A 24208-nucleotide genomic window follows, 5' to 3' on the forward strand; every position below is an offset into this window, starting at 1 on the left:
TGGGATTCATCAAAGCTGCTACAATATCTTTAAAAAGAGCCATATGATCACTCCCACTTTTAGCTGATCACATCCCCTTTCTGCGTTTCATGCATCACATTCTTCACCCTTTACAAATCGTGTCTCTTTGTCAGGTACACACATTGGAAAGTGTACTGGAAGTAATTGATGGTGCATTTTGCATTGAAATGACAAAAGCAAAATGCTCCATTATCTACAACTGTAATAGAACTGCAAGGACTAGAAGGTCTACCATAAGTAATGTCTGTGAAAGTTAAAGGACACCTACTGCATATACCTGCAGAAACAGAATGTCAAATTGGTTATCATGGCAGCCACCAGATTTCAAGGAACAGTGAGGAAAACCTGAGAGTATATTTTTAATGTTAATCAAATGCATGAAGAGATATAAAGTGCTGTAATGTGCTACTTGACCATCAATACGTTGGTTGCTGAGTGCTGGTATCCATCCTATCTGAATTGTATAGAGCTAGTAAAGCTGAGCCACTGACCTAACCAATGTCTCACCATTTATAGGAAGTAATCATTGAGATAGTTGAGGAGATGATATTGTCGGTTCAATCCCAACCACGGCACCACCTGCCTGGAGTTTGCATGCTCTCCCTGTGCCTGTGTGGGTTTCCTCCCATACTCCAAAGACATGCTGATAGGTTAATTGGATCCTGTCTAAATTGGCCCTGGTATGTTAATGTATGAATGTGAGTTCGGGACCTTAGATTGTACACCCCTTGAGGGTTAGGCACTGATGTGAATGTGCAGTATATATGTAAAGTGCTGTATAAATTGACTTATGCCGTGATCAAATGGCTGGACCATGTGAGCACAACCACAAGATCTGTTGTTGAGAGCAGGTGGTGAGACGCTACTGTTAGAGCTGGTGATTGCTTGCAGCTATACTTATCGTTGAATGCTGTTTTTTATCTGACACGTTGTGAGTTTGATTCTTAAGGGGGGAATTTTGATACAATAAATTTATAAACGTTATTATGCTATGGCGAGTGTACTTTATTTAGCCACATATGGAATTGGATTATACTTACCTTGATTGAGTCTAAATTGGATAGACCATCTGATTAATGAATAGTATTATCTGAATTAATCGGGTTTTTTATGAATCTTCCACATCTACTGATATCTGATTGAAATGCTGATTAAACACCAGCATCTAGTGAGTTAGCACTTTGATGGGGTGTTGAGCACAATGAAAATCACGGTTGTGGCGAATACCTTTTGAAGAAAATTTATATTTGGATTATACTTTATTATGAACTTATTTTTTTATATTATGGATTGATTTTTTTCCCTTTTTTTGCACTTTTTGGTAGCAGTCTTTATTTATTAAAATTTTTGTTTCTTAGTATTTATATTTATTTATACTTGTTTATACATTATTTAAGGGGTTATTTGAGAGCGCTGTTTATGATATTTCCATTTATTTATATATTTTGAAAAAGTGTTCAATCAAAAGTATTGGAATCTAAACCAGCTAGTGCACCTAACACTACCCACTCCATAGACTAACAATGCTGCTGTCCAAGGGTGTCTCCGTTGCTCCTCCATCCAGAGTGAAGACACCCTAAGACAGGAAGTGTGTTACTGGCCAGATTGCCAGGTGAAAATAAAGGGGGAAAAGCCTAAAAAAGAAAACTAATGCAGCTATTACATCCAAAAATTGGTACGCTGTAATCTATACTTTTTGTATCTGAGGTCTAACACCGCTTTAAGTGTGCAGTGTGTAAAATGATGAAATTTATAAAGCAAGTTGTAATAAAATATCACACTCTTAGAATTAATGTGATTTTTTTACAGGACGCTTCCCTTTGTTTTATTTTCCTAAATTTCTGCCTGTGTCGGTTCACTTGTCTAAACTGCGACAATAAGCTTAGCATCGTTTCACGCTCCACGACACTTTGAACTTTCCTGCATAATGTGAACAGACAGGACACAGTCTCTAATATCTGGGCATAATGCAAATGGAAATAAGCCAGTGCTCTGCTAACTTGTTCTGTTCTGGCACAGCTCTATCATTGCCACATATTGCTGAATGCCAGCGCATTGAAAAAAACTGCATCTTGCTTTACTAATTCTGATTTGATCATTTTTGTTAAAGCCTAATATTTATGACAATATTTGTGTATGTTTTTTAGTCATTTCCAGAGCCTGTTTATTAGCTCCTGGTGTTTTTTCTCCTTGGATTGCATGGTGGCATTTTCTATGATCTTGAAGTTAAGGTGTTACTAAACCCTGGACCCTACATTCACTATATCTGGTCTCACAGTACACACAACATGGAAATGCAATTATTTTAGTAAATACAAACTGCTAAATACCTTTTCTCATAAGCAGCTAGAGCAGTCTTGTGACTTCAGCAGAGCACTGGTTAAAGTTTGTAGGAGGAGTTTTCTTTTTGCTCTAGGAGGATGTGAAACCTCTGACCTTCTATCTGGACAGTGCTGATTGGCCCTGTTGTAATCACATGCACCCTCCCAAGAAAAGAAAAACCTCTCTAGCAATACACACCAAACTGAGCATATGCATGTGTCCACGGGTTCAGTCTGTATCAGGTGGACATTTCAACAAGAGGAGGATCAGAGAAGTCAGGATCAAACACCCTTTTTACACAATGCAGAGGATTAACCCCTTAGGTTCCACAGTGAATATAACAAGCATGCTTTACTGCATATACAGACTGATTTTACTGTTGTGTGTTTAGTAACACTTTAAAGCCTAACTCCAGGTTATAAGTTATTATAAATTGTTTGTTTTGGTCAAGCTGTCCCAAACAAACTATTTCCTTTACTAAGAAATGTGGCTATGTGGTATAAACTGTATGTAACTATTTTTAATGGTTGTTAAACCCTTATATATACTATACCCAGTGAAGTGACTAGTCTCAGGTGACAAACAGAGATGAAATAAATTCTCATAGATAAGTTGTACCTGTTTACCTGCAGTCTTCTCTTCTGTACAACCATCCAAAGTACAGAATTTATACAGCTTACCTGAGTTTCCAGAAAGCAGGGGGCAGGGATCTGCAGAGCTCAGTGAGAGCTAATTGGAGGGAAGGTTTCACATCCCCTTTACACAGCACATAGGAAGAGAGCTGAGGCTGTCAATCACAGGCTGTGTGCTGGAGCTCCTTCCTCTGTCACCTTTTTATCTGTTGTCAGGAAAACTTGTTAAAAGTGACTCATACTTATTAAAGAGGTAGCAAACTGAAATGAGGTTTACAACCACTTTAATGTAAAAGAAAACCTGGAATTAGGCTTTAGGCTGTATTTGTAGTGTTCTGAAATAAATATGTAAGCTATCATTACTGACCTCCATCCACCTTGAGAAAGATGCACTCCCACAATGCATTATGATTTGTGAATGGATGGAGAAGATCCTGCTCCTCATCCATTCATAGAATGTGATGCATTATGAAAGCGTAGTACTACGAGCATTATGAATAGCAGCAAAGGCAGAAGCTGGCAGGTAAACCGTGTAACTTTTCTCAGTAACAGCTGCTGTTAACCTTCACGGTGCCTTAAGCTGCTCAGGGCAATATTTGGCAACTGTGAAGGAGAGACTGCAGAGATAGGATACAAACTGCAAAAAGTGAAAGCAACCAATCACTTTTCATTATTTCTTTCTGATCTAATCTAATGAAACTCTGTTTAATGAATTTATGATTTGTAAAAAAATAATCTACATTATTATTGAAATTATATAATGCAAGTAAGTAATTTTCTTGTTCAACAGGTAACTGTATGTAGGCATTATAAAAAAATGTCAGTGATTGGTGACCAAGGTAATTTGGAGGGGAAGCATCTTTACCAGTTCTCCGGCTGTATGTCTGCTGCAGGTAACCCAAGAAGTCATCTGCTTACTTGTGTTAAATTATTAAATTATTGGTTTTCAAAATATCATACTGTGTTGCAAAAGAAAAAAATACATAAGTGAAAGATAGAAGAGTAATCGCAAAATACTGTATGTTTGCTAGTAATAGTATAAACTAAATTAGTTTTTACTAATTTAACTGCTTCCTGACTGCCCTATAGCAGTAATACTGCTACAGGGTGGCACAGGTGCACAAAATCATGTATATATACGTGATTTGCGCTCCCCCAGTGACCTAGGGCTGGGGACGGGGGGCACGCGCCCCCCGTGGACCAGTGGGTGCCATGATCTGATTCCCAAGGGATCAATCATCCGATTTAGGCCAGTGATGTTTGGCCTAAATTGGATGATCGATCCCTGCCCTATCAGGAATCTTCCTATACCTGTGTTTACACTTACATAGGTACAGGAAATGATGCAATCTTCTCACTCTGGGCACATTCCGTCCCAGAGAGAGAAGAAAGAAGACACAGTGAGTACAAGCAGCACACTTTTACAGTTAGAACACATTGTAGGACACATTTAACCTCTTGATCGCCCCCCAGTTAATCTCTTCACTGCCCCGTCACCAGTGTCATTAGTACAGTGTTCAGATTTTTTGCTGATCGCTGTATTAGTGTTGTCAGCAACTTCAGATAGCATTATGGTCAGTTAGCATCCCTCCCAGATTGCGTCAGATTGCCCGTCATTACACCAGTCATCACATTTAACCCCTTGATTGCCAAGAACAAGCTCATATACACAATAAACCTCCATTGCTAGTATAGTGTCTAAACCAGGGGTCCTCAAACTTTTTAAACAGGGGGCCAGTTCACTGTCCCTCAGACCGTTGGAGGGCCGGACTATAGTTTAACAAAAAAAAACTATGAACAAATACAGACACAGTACAGGAGATGACCAGAGACTGCGGACACAGTACAGGAGATGACCAGAGACTGCGGACATACAACGGCAGCGGGAATACTGGGCCGGCCGCTCCATAAGACATTTCCCCCAAGTGTGTCTTATGGAGCGAAATAGTGCCCCATCATTGGTGTCAGTGGGAGGAATAGTGCCCCATCATTAGTGTCAGTGGGAGGAATAGTGCCCCATCATTGGTGTCAGTGGGAGGAATAGTGCCCCATCATTAGTGTCAGTGGGAGGAATAGTGCCCCATCATTGGTGTCAGTGGGAAGAAAGGTACCCCATCATTGGTGTCAGTGGGAAGAAACGTGCCCCATCATTGGTGTCAGTGGGAAGAATCGTGCCCCATCATTGGTGTCAGTGGGAGGAATAGTGCCCCATCATTGGTGTCAGTGGGAGGAATAGTGCCCCATCATTGGTGTCAGTGGGAGGAATAGTGCCCCATCATTGGTGTCAGTGGGGGAAGGAATAGTGCCCCGTCGTTGGTGTCAGTGTGGAGGGGGGAATAGTGCCCTGTCATTGGTGTCAGTGGGGGAAGGGGATAGTGTCCCAACATTGGTGTCAGTGGGAGGAATAGTGTCCCATCATTGGTGTCAGTGGGAAGAATAGTGCCCAATCTTTGGTGTCAGTGGGAGGAATAGTACGTCATTGGTGTCAGTGGGGGGGAATAGTGCCCCGTCATTGGTGTCAGTGGGGGGGATAGTGTCCCAACATTGGTGTCAGTAGGGGGGATAGTGTCCCAACATTGGTGTCAGTGGGAGGAATAGTACCCCATCATTGGTGTCAGTGGGGGAAGGAATAGTGTTCCATCATTGGTGTCAGTGGGGGATGAAATAGTGCCCCATTGTTGGTGTCAGTGGGGGGGAGGAATAGTGCCCCATCGTTGGTGTCAGTGGGGGGGAGGAATAGTGCCCCATCGTTGGTGTCAGTGGGGGGGAGTAATAGTGCCCCAATCGTTGGTGTCAGTGGGGAGAAGGAATAGTGCCCCATCGTTGGTGTCAGTGGGGAGAAGGAATAGTGCCCCATCGTTGATGTCAGTGGGGGGGAGGAATAGTGCGCCATCATTGGTGTCAGTGGGGGGGAGGAATAGTGCCCCATCGTTGGTGTCAGTGGGGGTAGGAATAGTGCCCCATCGTTGGTGTCAGTGGGGGAGGAATAGTGCCCCATCGTTGGTGTCAGTGGGAGGAATAATGCCCCATCATTAGTATCAGTGACACCAATGATGGGGCACTATTCCTCCCACTGACACCAATGACACTTAACTTGCTGACCCCTGCTCCAGCATGGTGCTGCTGCAGCCAGCATACCTGGTTGCAGCAGCACCATCAGCATGGCACACTTACCTGTCAGCTGTCCTTCTTCACTCCGGCCTCTCCCTCACTCAATGTTCGCGGGGCCGCTCGGCTCCGCCTCCTCGCAGGTGATTGGCCGCCTGTGTGCCTTTCCTGAGCTACAGTTCTGGTGCCCAATCACCGGTAAGGAGGCGGAGCCGAGCGGCAGGAGTGAGGGAGTGGCTGGAGTGAATGAAGGAGCAGCGCTTCCTGGACTGGATCGTCGTGGGACTGGGACCGGAGCCAGGTAAGGTACAGCAGCCCCCTGCCAGCCCCTGTACTTAGTGTCCCTTCCTCGCGGAAAATACGCCCCTGCCAGCGGGCCGGATTAATGGCCTCGGCGGCCGTAGTTTGAGGACCCCTCGTCTAAACGGATCAATATCTTTGATCAGATCAGCACTATACCAGCGTTCACATTAGTATAGTTTCCCCAAAAATGCAGTGCTAGCGGGATCAGCCCCGGCACCTGCCAGCACCTTAGTTTAGCCCCTACATTTACCCTCCCCCTTCTCCCCCAGCAAGTGCAGTGTCAGTAGATCACTGTCACTTGATACACTGGACACAAAACCGCAGTGTACACAGAATCAGGCCTGATGTCTATTAGGACTTGCCGGTTAATTTTTTTTGTAGCAGTTCAAACATTACCTGACAGCCAGGTGTTCTTTTTCCCATGAGTCGCACTAGGTACCTATAAATTTAGTGGCCAAAATGTAAATGGAAAGGTATTCTAGTGAAGAGGCCTACATGATTCTGAGGATATCAGGTGAGAGTGAAGGGGAAGACTCGCTGACACAATCAGTCTCAGAATACGAACCTGTAGACAGCACCCTGAAAGATAGCTCAGATGAAGGATAAGAGGTCCCTGCTAAGGTCAGGCGTACCCGACCCCATTCTCAGGTTGCTGAGATGTTACAATCGCATGATGATTCTCATATGCAGCAGAGTGCCAGTACTAGTGCCACTCTACCTTTTGGTGAACTGGCGAGTACCAGCAGCCTAGTACATCGTCTTATACATACCAGCACTGCAGTATCATTTGGTGATGTGGCAAGTCCTACAAGTGCAGTACAAGCTGGTGCGGTGGCGAGCACAAGTAGTGTACACAGGCAGTAGAGCCCCTAGTATCCTTCTGGATGTGCTTGCAAATCCTGATTGGCAGCCCACAAATTCTGCAATACCCGTACTTCCCCCATTCACTGCCCAACCCAGAATTCAGATGGAAACAGCAAATTTAACTACTCCCCTTGATTTTTGGAGCTGTTTTTCACAAAAGATCTGTATGCATTGATTGTGCATCAAAGCAATTTATATGCACAACAGTTTATCGCTGCCAACCCAAATTCAAACCATGCCTGACCATTCGCATGGAAACCTATTACGATTTCCAAATTTAAAGTTTTTTTAGGCCTAACCCTAACATGGGCGTTACTAAAAAAAATGAATTGCGGTTGTATTGGTCCACAGACCCGATTCATCATATGCCGTGTTCTCTGCTGCCATGGCCAGGCATAGATATAAGAGTATAATGTGTGTTATGCATTTCAATGACAATACACTCTGTCATCCTTGAGGTGACCCTGAATTTGAGCATCTCCACAAAATTCGGCCCCTTGTATATCACCTTAACCAAAAATTTGCAGATTGCTATACTCCCCAGCAAAGCATCTGCATTGATGAGTCCCTCATTAATTTTTCTGGCCGCCTTGCTAGTATCCAGTTATATTCTGTGTATCTGAGGAAGAATCCAGGCATTTTTTACAGCAATCCACTGAGTTGGCCAGAACCAACTCTTGAGTGAGTCTATTCTACATTTTCACAGCTCTCACTGTGAAGAAAACTTTCCGTGTTTGGAGATTAAATTTCTTTTCCAAATATATTACCATCAGAAAGCAAGATCCAATGTTCTATAACCTATGGTTATGTTTATACTATGACCACATTCCCATATTAACAGTATTTATGATCTGGGTACAACTCTTGTTAATCACTTTATCTACTGTAATGTGTCATCTAAATGAGATGACTTATTAAGGATTTGTCTTCTATATTAATGAACAGCAGTAGTAAAGAGATGAAGTAATTGTTCCCCAAACTACAGCACTACAACTCTCATCTGATAAAGACCACACTTCCTTACATGGTCTTACAGTTGAGTGATTGTAAAATGTTCTTTAGACCGCTTCTTGGGGAAAAAAAACCTTTGCAAGTCGTTGTTATTCTATGATATTAACTAGTTGCCGACCGCAGATAGCCGAATGACGGCTTCACTGCGGCCGGCCAGTTCTGGGTGGACATCATATGACGTCCCCCCAGAACGCGCTCTCCTGCGTGGCCCAGGGGGCGCGCACCCGGCGATCTCCTACGGACACAGCTGATCACGTGATGTGGTAAAAGGCCGATCCCAGCGGCCTTTTACCACGTGATCAGCGGTGTCCAATGACACGCTGATCACAGGGAAATGCAAGTGCCGGTTCTCGGCTGCACTTTCCTCACGCTGTCAGATCGTGAGGAAAGTACTGCCGAGAACGGGCAGTTGTCACAGCGGGGATCGGCACCGATCATCAGGACACTGATGATCAGTGCCCTGATGATCGGTGCCCAGCAGTGCCACCGGCAAGTTCCGCCCACCTGTGCCCAGCAGTGCGCCCACTAGCTCCGCCCACCTGTGCCCAGCAGATCACCCACCTGTGCCCAGCAGTGCACCCACCTGTGCCCAGCAGTGCACCCACCTGTGCCACTCTGCAGTGTCACACACCTGTGCCCAGAAGTGCCACCTACCTGTGCCCAGAAGTGCCACCCACCTGTGCCCACCAACCTGTGCCCACCCACCAGTGCTGCCCACCAGTGCCACCCACCAGTGCAGCCCAGCAGTGCTGCCAGTCAGTGCCACCAGTCAGTGCCCAGGGGTTGTGCCAGTCAGTGCCGCCAGTCAGTGCCCAGCAGTGATGCCAGTCAGTGCCGTCTATCAGTACCCATCATCAGTGTCACCTATCAGTGCCGCCTATCAGTGCTGCATATTAGTGCTGCCTATCCGTGACACCTCATTAGTGCTGTCTATCAGTGCCGCCTATCCGTGCCACCTCATTAGTACTGCCTATCAGTGCCTTTAGTGCTGCCTATCAGTGCCCATCAGTGCCGCCTATCAGTGCCCATCAGTGCTGCCTCATCAACGCACATCAGTGAAGGAGAAAAAATACCTGTTTGAAAAATTTTATAATAGAAACAAAGAACTTTTTTTTTTTTTTCAAATTTTTTGCACTTTTTTTATTTATAGCGCAAAAAGTAAAGCACCCAGTGGCAATTAAATACCACCAAAAGAAAGCTCTATTTGTGAGAAAAAAATGATCAAAATTTCATATGGGTACAATGTTGCATGACCGCGCAATTGTCAATCAAAGTGCGGCAGCGCTGAAAGCTGAAAATTGGCCTGGTAAGGAAGGGGGTATAAGTGCCTGGTAGGCAAGTGGTTAACTACCAAAGCGATTTTGTCTATTTTCAGTAATTACATATGAATTGCACAAATTCAGGCAATTGTTCTATGTCAGTTAGATGTGTGTGCTGCAATAAAACTAAAGCCCAAAGTATAGTAAACCAAAGTTACCATATTTCTTTTTGCTAATGTTGGATCATTGAATGCTGGATTCTGATTGGTTACAATAGGTTACTAAAGTTTGCTGTTTGCCCTATTGGATTGGCTTCTATTAAAATTGTCAACTTTTATTTGAGTTAGGGAGTAGCTGTATTACATGATTAGACCTATCTGGGCTAATTTACTAAAGAAAAATAGGGTGTTCACCTTGCAAGGATTTTTTTACTTAGCTTAGTGAATGAGGTGATGCTTTGCTGACTTCCATCATCCAATCATGGGCAAGCAAAAGTACATTTTTGGTTTTTCTTTTCCTTGCACATTATTGGGTATTCTTTGGAAAGTGATTTTTCACCACATTTACTAATTTAGGAGACAATGCCCTTTGCACAGTGAACAAGGAATAGTATACAGTTAATCAACTCTGTTATCTCTGTGGGCAAAAACTGGTATGTAATCAAGTACAGAGTTCTCCATCTTAGTCTGTATAAGCATGTACTCCTTTATTGTAGAGACCTACTGAATATTCTAACAAATTCAAGCGGTGTATAAAAACTAGATTTTTTTTACCCTAGCAATTTACATATGTGATCTTATTTTTCTTTTTCAATGCAGGCTGCAAGATAGGCAGTCACATATTACTGGTTTCTATGGCTAACACAATTTCCTTGTCATCAGCTTTTATATTTAAGGAAGGGCTCTGAATTCTGCAGTGCAGAAATTTGGTAATGTTTGTTATCATTATGTCTTTTTTGTGTTTATACCTAGAATTGCGGCAGAGGCAAGAGATGATGATGAGAAATCAAATAATGCCTGTTAACCCTCAAGTAGTGATGCCAGCTCAGCAGAGGATGCCAGTGATGCCAACACAATTTGAGCCGCGGTTGTTGGACAGGTGCCATTTGCTCCATCACTAAAGGGCTTAGAATATTAATGCATGGGATAAAGAATATTAATTCCTTTGTTAAATAAAACATATACAAAAAAGGAGTATTGATGTTTACAGCAACTACAACAGAACTACTCAAAGTCGAAGGGATTTATTGTAAGACAGGCATGTCAAGGCAGACACTTACAGAGCATGCCTGGCCATATAGTTTCTCTAAAAAGCAAACCTGTTCTTTGCTCAATAATGGCCATACCATTTAACAGTTGGAATTGAAGGAATTTCCTGGTACTTTTGGCACAGGAGAGACCATCCCTTGTAGGAGCTACAACTACACAATCTCATACCTTACACTTTAAGATCAGTATGTCTGATACATAAAATGTCAGTAATCCAAGGGTTATTCATCAATGAGAATATCTGCAAGCTGCCAATAATGAAAGAAAATGGCTGCACACTCTGCTATCTCAAGATGATTTATTGAAAAAATATGTTGGAAATCTCCAAACGTTCAAAGCACACAAGTGGACAGTACAAACAGGAGAAATGTTGATGCGTTTCATACTGCTCATTACAACAGTGTTATGAATAAGCGTGAAGGAGCATGAAACGCGTCAACATTTCCCCTGTTTGTACTGTCCACTCTATTTAATAACATCACAACATTGCAGAGTGTGCAGCCATTTCCTTTCATTATTGTTGCTTTCCACAGGCGAAATGGGCAAGCACCTCTGCAAATGGAATGTGAAATGGATCCTACTACCCAGACTTACAGAGTTGACTGTGGTTTTTGGTCAATCCGGAAGCTGCCGTTGCCAACCTCTCTGAAAATACTAGTTCTCTTCCTATCATCTATTGCTTTGTTACTTTATGTCACTGACTTGGAGTGAGTATGCACATTCGGAGCTCCGATTTCACTGTTTCCAATCTACATGCTTGCTCTAGGTGTAAAAACATTGAAGCCATAGCCAACCAGGCAATTTATATTCTTAGAAGGCAAGCCATGGCAGTTCCCTTATTTCTCTCAGCACATATTTCCTTTAACAATCTGTAAAAGAAAAAAATGAAATTCATTGCAGAGGGATACTTCCAAACTAAAACCTACACTGAGTTCTCCAAAATATGCAAACTTTGCAAAGGAATAGGGACATTTACTGGAAAGTTACCAATTAAGATCCCATGTTTTTTAAACAAATTCGGGGCATACATTTATTCTTCTATCTTAACCAACAGTGGACATATGTATTGACCAACTCCCAGGGCTTTACAAGTCCTGAGGATATTGTATCACCTTGTGTAAGCTTGGCCTTGAACTAGCGCCTGCCTCACAAGTTTACTAATGGCAGCCTCAAGTGTACTTTAGGAGCTTTGAATAGTAAAGACATAACAGATGTTCCTGGGCTTTGAATGGTTACAGTGTCCTTGTGATATTATTATTAGCATGTGGGAAACCATGAGAGCAGTTTGTCACCAGTTTTTATGTATAATTTACATACGTATAGTTTTTACGTTTATGTATAGAAGTGCTTTCATTTTGCCTTGCAGTTCTGGGATGCTGGTGTGTTTGTATGAATGTGGTATGGCTATTAAACTGTAAACTTTTTTGGTGTTTGACTAATTTGAATGGGTAAATGTTCTCTGTGATGTGCTGCAGTAGAAATGTCCGTACCATATAACTGTGTAAAATAACATATAGCACAACATTGTATATGAATATAGAAAAATGTTGTATATGTCAGATTAGCTGACTAATATGATTTCTTTATATTAGAGGGGAACTGTTACCATCATCTGATTTGATCATTCCCAACGATACAAGACAGCTACACATGGGGTCTCATTTTGGTTCATCAGTCCCCAGCCATTCAAGCATCATGTCTAACAGAACTTTCACAGGCCCAGGTAAAGACAAGAATGCGCTTTCTATGACATGCTATTTTATCACGTATAACTAAACATTTCCTTACAAATGAAACTGAATTATTTTCAATTCATAAATGCTTACATTTATGAAGAGAGCTTTTATTTTTGTTTATTTAGGATATAGCAGCTTTCTGCACCCAGAGCCTCTGGATTTTGTGGCCAGGAGACAGGAACTGCTGCAGAAACAAAATATGACAAGGTACGTTCATGAAATAATAAAGCAATTTGATTATTGATATTTATTTGATTACTGAATATTGTTTAATCAGATATTTTTAGTATAGGCTTTTTAAGCTTTCATACAGACAAGTTAACTAAGACAAAAACTTAAGGTAAGAAACAAAGGTAAATTATATGGTTCAGATACAAATACTTATGGAAAAAAAGGAAAAAGGTAGGGATGTATAGGTGGGAAAATAATTATTCTATACAAGTCAGCGTGACCACAATTATCTATGGTAATAAGGACCGCGAGGTAAGAGGTCTTGGGAACACAGAAATTACATTTTGCTATGACATTAGCTGTATTCCATATCTACAGGTGAAACTCGAAAAATTAGAATATCATGCAAAAGTTAATTTATTTCAGTAATGCAGCTTAAAAGGTGAAACTAATATATGAGATAGACTCATTACATGCAAAGCAAGATAGTTCAAGCCGTGATTTGTCATAATTGTGATGATTATGGCTTACAGCTCATGAAAACCCCAAATCCACAATCTCAGAAAATTAGAATATTACATGCAATCAATAAAACAAGGATTGTACATAGAACAATTTCGGACCTCTGAAAAGTATAAGCATGCATATGTACTCAGTACTTGGTTTGGGCCCCTTTTGCAGCAGTTACTGCCTCAATGCAGCGTGGCATGGAAGCTATCAGCCTGTGGCACTGCTGAGGTGTTATGGAAGACCAGGATGCTTCAATAGCGGCCTTCAGCTATTCTTCATTGTTCGGTCTCATGTCTCTCATCTTTCTCTTGGCAATGCCCCATACTGTAGATTCTCTATGGGGTTCAGGTCCCACTTTTCCCTTCCACATAACTTTCTATTAATGTGCTTTGATACAGCACTTTGGGAACATCCAACTTCTTTTGCAATTACTTTTTGAGGCTTTCCCTCCTAATGGAGGGTGTCAATGATGGTTTTCTGCACAACTGTCAGGTCAGCAGTCTTTCCCATGATTGTGATTCCTAATGAACCAGACTGAGAGACCATTTAAAGGCTCAGGAACCCTTTGCAGGTGTTATGGCTTAATTAGCTGATTAGAGTGGGACACTTTGAGCCGAGAATATTGCACCTTTTCACAATATTCTAATTTTCTGAGATTGTGGATTTGGGGTTTTCATGAGCTGTAAGCCATAATCATCACAATTATGACAAATCACGGCTTGAATTATCTTGCTTGGCATGTAATGAGTCTATCTCATATATTAGTTTCACCTTTTATTTTGCATTACTGAAATAAATTAACTTTTGCACGATATTCTAATTTTTTGAGTTTCACCTGTAGTTATGTTAGTATTTATGGATCCACTGGCCATTATTGGGTTACATTAAAAAAGGGGACCTAGCATCCCACATAATGTACCCTACAGCTTCTCTCAAACCAGCCAGACAGAGCAGCCTACACAAAGAGAACTAAAGAAAGAGTACATCCATGCCCATGATCAGGGGCGGACTGACAACTCATGGGGCCCCCAGGCAATAGGGGATCATGGGGCCCCTGTGTCCTTGCCCAAACTCAAAAAAGCCTATGAAAAAGGTACCAGGGGCATCTCATGGGGCCCCCTACTGACCCCGGGCCCTCGGACGGTGCCCGAGTTTCCAAATGGTCAGTCCGCCCCTGCCCATGATCCATACACACTGTATTAAAAGATTTTATGGAATCACTAGGTTTTAAAAAATAGTGGGTTTGATTTACTGAAACTGGAGAGTGCACAATCTGGTGCAGTGGAAACTGATTGGTTTCTATGCAGATCTACATCAGATTGTGCACTCTTCAGTTTTAGTAAATCAACACCATTGTCTCCAAAACATTCATAATGAGGCAAATCAGGTTGTAGCAGTAAAGCGTAATTCTGTACAGTTGTTGTTATAACCTATCAGGCTGAATGTTATACTAAAAATCATTGTTTCCAGCTGCCTAGCATAATGGTGACCTGACAGGTTTTTGCAATGAGAACTAATGTAATGACTTTGAAGTCACACGATTTCCAAATTGGATGTCATTCTGACTTCAGGTGCAACTTGCAAGACATCTGAGGCTTGCAAGACACAGATGTCTATGCAACTCGCACCTGAAGTAGTGCATGCACTACTTTAGAAATCGGTGCGACTCCAACCAAGTCAGAATCACACCGATATGGCCACTTTAATTCCGGACAATAGGGTATGACTTGCCATGTGTTATGAAACTTGCATAGCATAGAATATCTCATGGCAAGTCGCACCCGGTATGACCGGGCACTAAGTTCTAGCTCTATGTTTATACTAAAAGGCTCATTTTTTTCATAATAACAAACATGTCATACTTACCTGCTGTAGTTTTGCACAGAGCAGCCCTGATCCTCCTCTTCTTGGGTCCCCTCCCCCTGCTGAGTGCCCCCAAATCAAGACTCTTGCTCCAGGGGCACTCATGCATGCTCGCTGCCAAGCCTTGATCTGTGTGTTTATAAGACACATAGAGCGTGTCTCAGCCCTGCCCCCTGCTCACTCCTCACTGGCTGTGATTGACAGCAGTGAAAGCCCATGGCTCCTGCTGCTGTGTCCCAGCCAATGAGGAGAGAAAGACCTGGGAGAGCTGAGGCACAATGCTTGATAGAGATCGGCTCGGGTAAGTATTAGGGGGCATTGCATTCTATGCATGAAGGTAAAAAATCTTCAACCTTTACACTCACTTAAAGATTTATGCTGTGAAGATAATGAGGTTTGGGCAAACCCAAAACTAAATAAGGAACAGCAGAATGCCCCTTTTTCTGTTAACATTTACTGTGTTGCAACACAGGTTAGATTCAAATATGTTTGTATGAGCAGCATGGAATGGATTCCATAACCTCTTTTACCCCAGTCCTGCATCTCCTAAAATAAAAACCTTTTAGCCGCACTTATCAGTACTATAATAGAATGATACAGAACCACTTAGCATTTAATTAGCATCCCAACTAACATCAAAACAGAGTGTGGTAAAACAGATAACCATTTAATTTAATCCATCATAAATCCCATCAACAGGACCTAATGGGGTTGTATCTACTTTAGCAGCAATTAGGAAACAAGTATCCAAAGTCTGGTGTTTTAAAAGCTATCATAAAACATTCCAGTTTCCAGGCTTAAAGTGTTACTAAACCCACAACAGTAAAATCAGTCTGTGTATGCAGTAAAGCATGCTTGTTATACTCACTAAGGAACATAAGGGGTTAATCCTCTGCATTGTGTAAAAAAGATGTCTTGTCCTGTCTGCTCTGATTCTCCTCTTCTTCTACTATCCATCTGCTAATAAAAAGTCTTGGGGGCAAGCTGCACATTCACAGTTTGGTGTGTATTGCTAGAAAGTTTTTTTTTTTTTCTTGGGAGAGTGCATGTGATCAGCACAGGGCAAATCAGCACTGTCCAGGCAGAGGTTCAGGGGTTATGCAGCCTCATAGGACAATCAGGAGAAATGAAAACTGCTCCTACAAGCTATAACCAGTGCTCTGCTGGACACTGATAGAAGTCACAAGACTGCTCTAACTGCTAATGAAAAAAGGTATTTAGCCATTTATATTTGCTAAAATAATTGCATTTCTATGTTTTGTGTACTGTGGGAGACCAGATATAGTGAATGTAGGGTCCTGGGTTTAGTAACACATTAAGCAATTAGAAACCTTAAACCAGGGATGCTAAACCTTTTGAAGAGCGAGGACCACTTAAGCGATTTGGGAACCGGTCACAGGCCACAAAGAAATTAAATGGTTCAGTTTCGATTGTTTTATTTTAAATAGCATAATGAACATTTTTCCTCCTGCAGCTGCTGAATGGCAGCAGGGAGGAGAAGAGGAGAAGCCAGCTTTCAGCGGTTGCAGGAGGAAAATGGAAATGATCGGTTCCTGTTTATACCTCCACAGCTGCCCCTCCTTTCCAGCTGTAAAACAGAATGTAACAGGGAGGCCTCATGGACACCCGAGCATCAGGCAAGGTCACCACTGAGACCCCTGACGCTACACCAGTGGTTGGGGGGAGTGATAAAAGCACATCTCAACTATGGGGGTTTTATTGCCTCCAAAACTGCAAATGCAAATGAGCCCTTACAGTCCTGAGTCCCCTGTAAGGCTTCTTTCACACTGTTGCTCTGTGGTGTATCTGCTTTGCGGGTACAGCGCAGTGTACCTGCGGCTTTCCTGCAGGTTAGCTGCACTTTGATATAAACTTCTATTAAATCTTGCTGGTGTGGCACGCTTTCCACAGGATATAATAGAAGTCTATGACTCAGTGCAACTAACCTGCAGGAACCCCACAGGTGCACTGCGCTGCCCCCATGGATCTGTATAAAAGCAGCCTAATAGTTGTTAATAGTTGCTAATATTTTCATTTCAAAAGCACAGTGTGCATGTTGTTTAATACATTGATCGTCTTTTTGTCTTCCAGCTTCTGCTGGCATCGCTTTCCAGGTTGCTAGAAAGGTCCCAGACGAAGTGCACAAAGTGTCACTCCATCTGGGACAGGAGCTGGGTCTACATAGAAAGTATTGGGATATTCAGCTCCTGCTATCTCCGCGGCCACCTGCTTCCTCAACTCTGGAATTGATGCTCTAAGATGGCAAGTTGTTCTGGGATGGTGGATCGGCAAGTCCAGATTGCGATTATTGGGTTGCCGACCCCAGGCTTGCACTTCCCTGGTTTGAGTTCGAGGGCCACATCATAGGGCTCTGAAGGCCACATGTGGCCCTTGGGCCACAGGTTTAGCACCCCTGCATTAAGCAGACATCTGTTCAGGCTGAGCGCATTAGGCTGAGCTTTATTGCCCTATCCTAAATTGTTTAGCCTGCAGAATAGAAACAGAATACACAGTCATGGCTGAATATCTCTCCCTACAGAGTCAAAATGTAGATGTATGTCATAACTCCTGAGCTGATAACATTAGATCAAGCATAAGAACTTATATACATGTGTCAAATAATTACCAGCATTTTAAGACCAAACACACCTTTATTAGGAAGAACTGGGGACAGTTTAGCCTCTTGCCGACCGCGCATAGCCGAATGACGGCTTCACCGCGGCCGGCCAGTTCTGGGTGGACGTCATATGACGTCCTCCCAGAACGCGCTCTCCTGCGCGCCCCAGGGGGCGCGCACCCGGCGATCTCCGTGATCGCTGTGTCCTACGGACACAGCTGATCACGTGATGTGGTAAAAGGCCAATCACAGCGGCCTTTTACCACGTGATCAGCGGTGTCCAATGACACGCTGATCACAGGGAAATGCAAGTGCCGGTTCTCGGCTGCACTTTCCTCACGCTGTCAGATCGTGAGGAAAGTACTGCCGAGAACCGGCAGTTGTCAGAGCGGGGATCGGCACCGATCATCAGGGCACTGATGATCAGTGCCCTGATGATCGGTGCCCAGCAGTGACACCCGCAAGTTCCACCCAGCAGTGCGCCCACTAGCTCTGCCCACCCGTGCCCAGCAGTGCCCCCACCTGTGCCCAGCAGTGCCCCCACCTGTGCCCAGCAGTGCACCCACCTGTGCCACTCTGCAGTGCCACCTACCTGTGCCCAGAAGTGCCACCTACATGTGCCCAGCAATGCCAGCCACCTGTGCCCACCCACCTGTGCCCACCAGTGCCACCCACCTGTGCCCACCCACCAGTGCTGCCCACCAGTGCCACCCACCAGTGCCGCCCAGCAGTGCTGCCAGTCAGTGCCACCAGTCAGTGCCCAGGGGTTGTGCCAGTCAGTGCCGCCAGTCAGTGCCCAGCAGTGATGCCAGTCAGTGCCGTCTATCAGTACCCATAATCAGTGTCACCTATCAGTGCCGCCTATCAGTGCTGCATATCAGTGCCGCCTATCCGTGACCCCTAATTAGTGCTGTATATCAGTGCCGCCTATCCGTGCCACCTCATTAGTACTGCCTATCAGTGCCCTTTAGTGCTGCCTATCAGTGCCCATCAGTGCCGCCTATCAGTGCCCATCAGTGCTGCCTCATCAACGCACATCAGTGAAGGAGAAAAAATACCTGTTTGAAAAATTTTATAAAAGAAACAAATAAACTTTTTTTTTTTTTCAAATTTTTTGCACTTTTTTTATTTATAGCGCAAAAAGTAAAGCGCCCAGTGGCGATTAAATACCACCAAAAGAAAGCTCTATTTGTGAGAAAAAAATGATCAAAATTTCATATAGGTACAATGTTGCATGACCGCGCAATTGTCAATCAAAGTGCGGCAGCGCTGAAAGCTGGAAATTGGCCTGGTAAGGAAGGGGGTATAAGTGCCTGGTAGGCAAGTGGTTAGGCACCTTCCATCTCCTAGGTAGTATACCCATCATATTTGTATTCATCCAAATGATAATCCTATTCTGCACAATAATATACTGGTTTCTGGAATGTAACCTGTAGGCATCTGAAGATATTAATACATTTAGAAAACTGTATCTGAGGGAGTGGCAGCTACATAGTAGTAGCCACTCCGTAGACCTCTTGAGTGATCAGGCCATTTCTGTCAAGAGTTTTTGGGGGGGGTTTTATGGGGGTTTTTTTGTAACGAGAGCCAAAAATAATCCATTTTATGACCATTGAATACATTTTGCCAGAACCCAATATTGTAAAATTGTACAAATTATCTCTAAGGCAGAACTTAAAAAATCCCTGTCTCTTTGAATATCTGAAATATTCCTGTCTGTTGTGACAATGTGTATTACAGACGTTTATTAAAAGTCATAATTGTCATTGCAGATATTGAACAGTTGGTGTTTCCGATAAAACACCCGGTGGCAGCTGTGTGGTGAGCAACAGGTTAACTGTGCAGTTAACTAAAACCATTGTTGATCACTCTCAGTCTACTGGTACCTAGACCATGTATTCTGAGACCTGGAAAATCTTTTGTGGAGGGTGAGGCTTTGAGTGTGCTCGACACATATTGGTAACATCATTTAAGATCTGACCAGCCGTTCATATTGGTAAAAGTGGTCAGGGATGGACACCTCTCTTGTCACATGTAGGTGGCTGCTTGATTGAATCTGACACCACTATTGTCACCTATTGGTGGCAGGACTGAGAGCTGACACCACTATTGTTACAGCTTCCACTAATTATAAATACTATTTTAACAATCGACTCCCCTCTATGTTAGCAGCTTCCCGCACCCGCCTCCTGTCCCTTTAACAGGCTCTAAATGCCAGGAGGCAGAGGTGGGCAATCTGATTATGTGACCTCTGCTATTGCCAGTTACAGAGGTCACATGATCAGAAAGCTCCCAGTCGCAAGTATGAATCAGGAGCTTTTCGGTACCCGCCAGTTACTATGCTTGAAGCACGCAGGGAGCATGCTCTCACCACAGTAAAGTGTTTGCATAGGGGAGCATGTATGTGGCTGCTCAGCATTAAAGCCTTGCTGCCAAAAAGACTGCATTGGAAGTGGTTAATACATAATTTTTTGCCATAAATACCAACAGACCTGTGTTACCATGAAAATAGCACTAAATTATTTATTATGAGAACATTTTTAATAAAGTAAATCACAGATATTCTACTAACTCTTATGCAGTTACACTTTCTTTCACTTTCTTCTATACCACCAGGATGGACGTGGAAATGAATGCCATGTATCACCAGAGAGAAGTGGACAAGGCACATAGAAAAGGCTTTGTAGATATGGACTCCCCATTTCTCTACCATGGAATGCCACCGAACCCAGTGGCTTTTAGAGGTAGGCAGATATGTCCAGAAGGTCAACTGCCATCTGATCTGTTTGTTCATCGTAACGCCCTAGAGATACTTCATGGCAGTGCTCTTTTGAAGGCTGGCAGTCCTTATGCTCCCATAAGTAGTCTGCAAAGAGAAAGAGCTCGAAGACCAGGCAGAAGAGCTAGCAATCAAAAAGTTGCAGAAAGTTCCATAGGTGTATCCAAACTCCAGCTAGAAAATAAATCCCATTCCTCACCAAATAATGCTGAAGAGGATAAGGAGGAGAAAAAAGAAGAGGACTCAGAGACATTCAACAAAGGTGACCAAGGAAAAGCACACTCAGGCCCTACAATGGATAAAAGTTCTTTAGAAATCCCAGATAGCCAGGAGAAGACAAGCAATCCCACTCCTATAGAGACAAGCAGAGGACGAAATGGTGCTGACAAGGAGCTTGCCAATCCTGGGACAGCGTTTGAGGACAGATTTATTTACCAGTCTCCTGTGCCCATTTCAGCAAGTCCATATGGTTTTCAAGTAACCATGAACCCTTCACTCCTTCCAGGTCTGTATCTCTAATTTCCTTACTGAACTATACAGTATTCAACTGGTATTTAGTAATTTGTCTCAACGATGAATTCCAGGCAAACAGCTAAATACATAGATGAAATTTGCATATAAAATCTGTTTTACTGTCTGAAATGGCAGAAGACTTGTGACTGTACAGTAAAAGTCATAGCAGCAGACTGATGGGCTCCTCTGTCTGTCACTCTGCCCATGCCTTTCAGGATTCCCCACTGCAGCACAACTGATTGTGCTGCTTTCCCCTCTTCCATTCTGAGCTCTGCTGTATAATTGACTGAAAGAGGCTGACAACAAGTAAAATTCAGGTGCTTCTATCTTTTATATCTGTCTGGAGTTTGATTTGATAGTACAGTTTTTGACGTTGTAAGACCTTGGACCAAAAAATGTTCTGGCAGTCTGACAAGTGAAGTTTGATTAACAGGACTCTCCATTTCGATTTAAACAGTCACACTGTAAAAGATGGTTTCTCTTTTATGAAAGTAGATTTCTTGTTGGGAATGAATTCATTCACTTCTGGCCTCAGTGAGAGAATCCTGCAAACTGAAAAAGAGTGGAAATCTCTCCAGTAGGGTCAGATACATCAGTAAAAATATCTTTTAGAGAAGTGGAGAAGGGTTAGAAGATATTTCAGATTTAGCTGTCTCTTTACTGGAGAGAACTCTCCTCTCTTCCTGTCTCAGTGATGGTGGTCTCTGGAACAGAGGTAAGGTTAGAGTTTGCTGCTGCCATGGGTTTGACCCAAACATTATGGGTTTAAGATTCATTATTCCCAGTGAATTTATGTGCAGATTGACTCAGGAGAATGTTTTTTAAACCATGATGCACTGCATGGCCTTTGACAGGCTGGCTAGTGGATATTTAGATAAGCCAGCCCCCTCACTATAAAAGGAAGGGCACAGGGAACCAAAATGTCAGTGTACTGGAATATTCTATAGGGAAAGAAAAAGGAAAGCTGACAAATTTAGAAAATAGTATTTTTTTCTGATTAATAGCTCTTTGGGTAGTCATTTATATTTAGGTTTATTGTTTAGTATTTCATATTGATAAGGCCTTCATTTTAGGTTAAACTGCTTCTTTTTTTTTTTTTTTGCAGTAAGGCTTCCCTTAAAAAAGCGAGCTTTTGTTTTAGTGGGTATTATTTGGGGGTTTTATTTATTGGTTTTTGTCATGTGGTTTTTAAGTGTTTTTTTCATGTACGGTCTCAAGAATGTTTCAGGCTTGGCATTTTGGGGTTTTCCTTTTTTTTTTTCTTTTTTTTTTTTCAAGTTTATTATATGTTGATAGGGCCCTTTTTAAGATTAGGCGTTCAAAGGGCAGCCTTCACTTTTCTTAACTATCTGTTCCTCGACCTGCCTTTGTTGGCAGTACACCTCTGCATTGTTTGAAAGAAAAAAACTATACAAGAACTGTGTGCCTCTAAAGCACCTTACATTATATCAGTCACATTACATAGAAAAGTGACAGCAGAAAAAAAAGACCAAGTGGTCCAACAAGTCTGCCCTTTTTTGTTACTTGACTCACCCACTACCTCTGTTTGACGATTATCCCAAACATCAATGAGTAAAATAATACTTTCTAAGATTACTTTTGAACTTTCCTTCTTTTAGTTTGAAGTCATGTCCCCATGTTCTTGATCTTGGTTTCATATTGAAAATCCTGCTCTCTTGAACCTTATTCACCTCCCTGATGTATTTAAAGGTTCCAATCATGTCTCCATTTTCCCTTCTTTCTTCTAGACTCTACATATTAAGTTCTTATCCCCATAGATAAGATAAAAGTTAGGCATACACTCCTTAGGGCTATTGTCCTCGATTAAATCAGTTCTGTTGATGTCCAATTGTTGCCATAGGCTGGCCATAGACGGACCGATAAATGAAAAATCGGTCATTGCCGATGCTGCCACCAATGTCTACAAACACCAAATATAGTTTAAAACTATCCCCCAATCATCTTAATGAAAGGATTTGTGTATTTTCATTGTTTCCCTTAAAGTCACACTAAGAGACCCTCTCAGTTTTAAAAAACCATTGTTGCATTGGTACATGTACCTTCTGACAGTGCTCAGCTTTCCATGCTTTTTCGATAGTAGTAGATTTACTAAAGCTGGAGCAAAATCTGGTGCAGCTATGCATAGAAACCAATCAGCTTCCATGTTTTTCTGTGAAAGGTTAATTGAAAGAGCTGAAGTTAGAAGCTGATTTGTACTGATTTGTACTCTTCAACTAAAGTAAAATAAATCCCTTTGCCAATTAGTGCTAAAAATCGTGTATATATAATTATGGGAATTTCCCATTGGAATTCAATGGGACCTGGCACTAAGTCCTGAGTCAGTGAATTTCAAGAACCAAGACATAGTCGCCCTTCCCTACTCTGGAACAGGAAGTCAAATGAAATCTCCTTATTAGAAGTTCTTCATTCTTTCTCCACTCTTTTCAAAACTAAAAATATGTTTTGCCATAATCAAGCTTTAATACATTTCGTATAACAATGGTAATCTATACAATTACATTTCAACCTCAATAATGCCCATTCGTTTTTACATTTTAACAGGAGCACACAGCCTCTTCCTGAACAGAGAAGATATTCCAACTATTCAAGATATTTGTAAATGGACTTCTCAGGATGTCTATAATTTTATCTGTAGCTTACCTGGCTGTTCTGCCTATGCTCAGGTACATGTTTTATTATATGTATTTGTCCAGTTTGATTGACTACAATCTCTTCCTCAGAAGGATCAAAAGGATTTATATTTTATTAAACCCAAAACCAAAAATGTAATATATTGCAGCTTAGCAATCATTAGATGTGGTGGCTGCATCAGTTTTCTTTTCTTTGGCTTTCTTCCCTCTGCTTTCACCTGCTGATCTGGCCAGGAATGAGCACAGGAGGCACAGCAAACAGTATCATTGTCAGTCTGGGTGGAGGGTAATGTTAAATGTATTAACAGATTTAAATACACTAAACAAATTGAAGCAAACAATCTCCTCCAGCTCACACTGTATAAAAAGTTACAGTAAACATTTTTTTTCTTTATGGGATAAAGATTTAGCATGAATAAATAAAAGCTGATCATTTTAATCACCCTACCAGTGTTAAATTAGCTGTCTTATCAATGTAAATTGATATATTCTGCTTGAGAGCTTGTGCTTTTGATAAACAACAGACTTGCTGGCTAGATCACCAGGTGAAGATAGAAAAAAGAAAGCCTAAAAAAGAAAA

At 42.3% G+C, this 24208-nt stretch overlaps 1 protein-coding gene across 1 annotated transcript in view; it reads left to right on the forward strand.

Annotated features, from left to right (window-relative positions):
• The first annotated feature begins 3792 nt into the window (after positions 1-3792).
• The window catches only part of SAMD7 (sterile alpha motif domain containing 7), a 52130-nt gene continuing 31714 nt past the window's right edge, over positions 3793-24208 (forward strand). The window contains exons 1-6 of the mRNA XM_089675677.1: positions 3793-3868; positions 10492-10618; positions 12381-12511; positions 12650-12731; positions 20302-20969; positions 23540-23661. Of these exons, the coding sequence (XP_089531803.1) occupies positions 3793-3868; positions 10492-10618; positions 12381-12511; positions 12650-12731; positions 20302-20969; positions 23540-23661 (1206 nt within the window). The remainder of the gene's footprint in view (positions 3869-10491; positions 10619-12380; positions 12512-12649; positions 12732-20301; positions 20970-23539; positions 23662-24208) is intronic.

Source organism: Staurois parvus, unplaced genomic scaffold (assembly GCF_062004578.1).
Source record: "Staurois parvus isolate SC_StPar_1 unplaced genomic scaffold, SC_StPar_1.0 ptg000155l, whole genome shotgun sequence".
NCBI classification, from domain to species: domain Eukaryota; kingdom Metazoa; phylum Chordata; class Amphibia; order Anura; family Ranidae; genus Staurois; species Staurois parvus.